The 2,625-nt window shown below is 46.4% G+C and overlaps 1 protein-coding gene across 1 annotated transcript; it reads left to right on the top strand.

Annotated features, from left to right (window-relative positions):
* The first annotated feature begins 1,643 nt into the window (after window positions 1–1,643).
* LOC125527064 (dirigent protein 19-like) lies at window positions 1,644–2,367 on the top strand. The gene has a single exon (XM_048691636.1). It carries the CDS (start codon window positions 1,683–1,685, stop codon window positions 2,199–2,201), a length of 519 nt encoding a protein of 172 aa, XP_048547593.1. The 5' UTR covers window positions 1,644–1,682; the 3' UTR covers window positions 2,202–2,367.
* Window positions 2,368–2,625: the final 258 nt, after the last annotated feature.

Raw genomic sequence — 2,625 nt, 5'->3', positions numbered from 1 at the left:
GAGGTCCGTAAACCCCTGATTAAACCTCTCGTTCATTTACGTTTTTTCTTCTCCACGCACAAGACAACGAGCACTGCACCGACACACGTCTACATTGTCCTAGTGCATCGAGAACATCTGCATCAACATCTCCATGGAGCCAAACCATCGCCATCAAGGTTTACTGCCATGTCCCGTTGACAAAAAATAATCTTCATCTAGTACTTGGATCTATGAGAAGCGATCCTAGCATGCACCATCCACACGCCAAGCTGGTGTAGAAAGAGATATATTTTTTCATCAACTTCTCTAGTATGAAAGGACATCGACACTTTGTTGCCGGGAGGGACGCCTTGAAGCGACACATCATCATTGACAGACTGCTGCAATGCCTTCAACTACGACTACACCATCGACCATAACTAACCATGGCTGAATCATCATACCTCAACATCGACATACAAAACTAAATCTAGAGCTACACATATCGGCAACAACTCCCGTCAATAACGTTTGCATCGTCACTCGCGTTGTGGCATAGAACAGAGACATGTAAGGCACCCGAAGGCGACATGGTTACCGCCCTAGGTGCCGACCCATTAGAGACGCAAGTATTGATGGCGAAGCCGAGAAGATGATGTGCGTGCAAGACTTCAAATTCAATCGCAATTGTTCGCTTCACGGCTTCACAACTGAGTGAGAATTTTAGAGATAAAGATATATAATTGGTTTGAGCAACCATGTGTTGTACTCCAATTCTCTCTCCTCCATTGTACTCGATATTTTTTGTTGTTGCAAAAATTGTACTCTATAGTACATATACCTCTATGAGGATCAGATCAAAACAACCAAACAACATAGAAATATTGTAGCGATCCAAGTATTTTCTACAGTTTGTAGTATGCAAACTAGGTAGAGTAAGATATTAGTTTTTTATTCCGGATTTATGTTGTGTGTTTACAAAATTAGAGTGACATATTAGCCATTTTTATGAATAACATTTGTATGACATATGTGTTACTCCTAGTTTAATACTCCCTCTGTAACTTTTTATAGAATGCTTTTAGTGTCCATGATAGTTTCAAAATGCTTCTTATACTTTGATATGGAGGAAGTATCTACCAAGCCCGAGGGTGGAAAGGTCTGCGCAAGGAGCAGGGGAGCATCAAATTCAGTCCCCTCTTCCATCACATCACAATCTCTCTGTCACTCATACAACAGGGAAGCATATCATATCTATAGACATGACACAACCGACCTAACAGGTACCCATTTTTGCTCACGCTTACCGTTCATGGAGCTTAGGAGCTCCAACATTATTGCATGCTTATTTCATGTTTCTACTTCTGGAAACAACAGTATGATATGGACTTCATTGCAGCACTGCTACAAGACACATATAATTTTCTGATGTGCTAAAGAGAATGAAAGCACCACACCGCTTGCTTCAAAGGGAGAAAGGTACTCCACCATGGACCTGGTCCTGCATACGAGTGCAGTTGTTGGGCACTTTGCGTCTTGAAAGGTACTATGCGGAAGCGCGACCTACCATCTTTGCATCCTTTTGCTCAGCTGTCAACGCGCCACTTAATACATGCATACCCACTTTCGCGCCCAGACGCAGGCACGCAGCACATAAATACAAGCGCACGCACACAGCACGCGTCACAGCAGCGAAACACCGACTACTCAATAGAAAAACCATGGCCACTGCCGCGCTCTTCTTCGTCCTCCTCGCCCTGGTTACCATGAAGTCGCAGACCGCGTCGTCCCAGAAGGAGACGCACCTCAAGGTGTACTGGCATGACGTGGTGAGCGGACCGGACCCAACGTCGGTGCCGGTGGCGCACGCGGCCACGACCAACACTTCCAAGGCAGCTTTCGGCCTCGTGATCGTCATCGACGACCCGCTCACAGAGGGCCCCAGCCTCAACTCATCCAGGCTCATGGGCCGTGCCCAGGGCACCTACATCGCCGCCGGCAAGGACCAGATGGCGCTGCTCATGCTCATGAACTTCGTCTTCACCGCCGGCAAGTACAACGGCAGCAGCGTCGCCATTATGGGTCGCAACGCGGTGTTCACCGAAGTTCGAGAGATGGCTGTTGTCGGCGGTACCCGCGTTTTTAGGTGGGCTCGCGGGTACGCGCAGGCCAGGACGCACACCTTGGACCTCAAGACCAACGATGCCACGGTCGAGTACAACATATTCATCAGGCACTAGTTCCGGCCGTGGTCAAAATTTACCCAGAGTTAAATACCATGAATACGAATTGTGTGTTCAAACGATAATATTTGTTGCTTTCGGAAAACCTTTTTACGTTTTTCGTGCGATGTCAATCACAACTGATACTGTTGCTGATTATCTATACAAGTCGTTTTTTCTCGTTTGGACTCTCATTGTCTTTTTCTTGTTCTTTAAAAAAAATTGATCCTGTGGATACTTTTTTTTTGACATCGTCAGGTCGTTCTCCCATCCACGTACTACACAACCTATGCCTAGCTCGACTGGCCAACTCATGAGCCCCAAGATTAGCTTCTCTAGGAGTATGCTCGAAAATGACATGAGGGAAATCGCATGCGCTATGATAGCAATCATCGCAAATTGCAGCTGCAGCTCCATAGGATAGCTGGCCATTATCCCTTGT

The sequence above is a fragment of the Triticum urartu genome, unplaced genomic scaffold, assembly GCF_003073215.2.
Source record: "Triticum urartu cultivar G1812 unplaced genomic scaffold, Tu2.1 TuUngrouped_contig_280, whole genome shotgun sequence".
NCBI lineage: Eukaryota > Viridiplantae > Streptophyta > Magnoliopsida > Poales > Poaceae > Triticum > Triticum urartu.
Note: the sequence above shows the minus strand (reverse complement) of the source record. Positions and strands in the feature narration are given on the sequence as shown.

Bases quoted from the DNA above. Each gene is read 5' to 3' on its own strand.
- LOC125527064 (XM_048691636.1), top strand. From the start codon at position 1,683: ATGGCCACTGCCGCGCTCTTCTTCGTCCTCCTCGCCCTGGTTACCATG.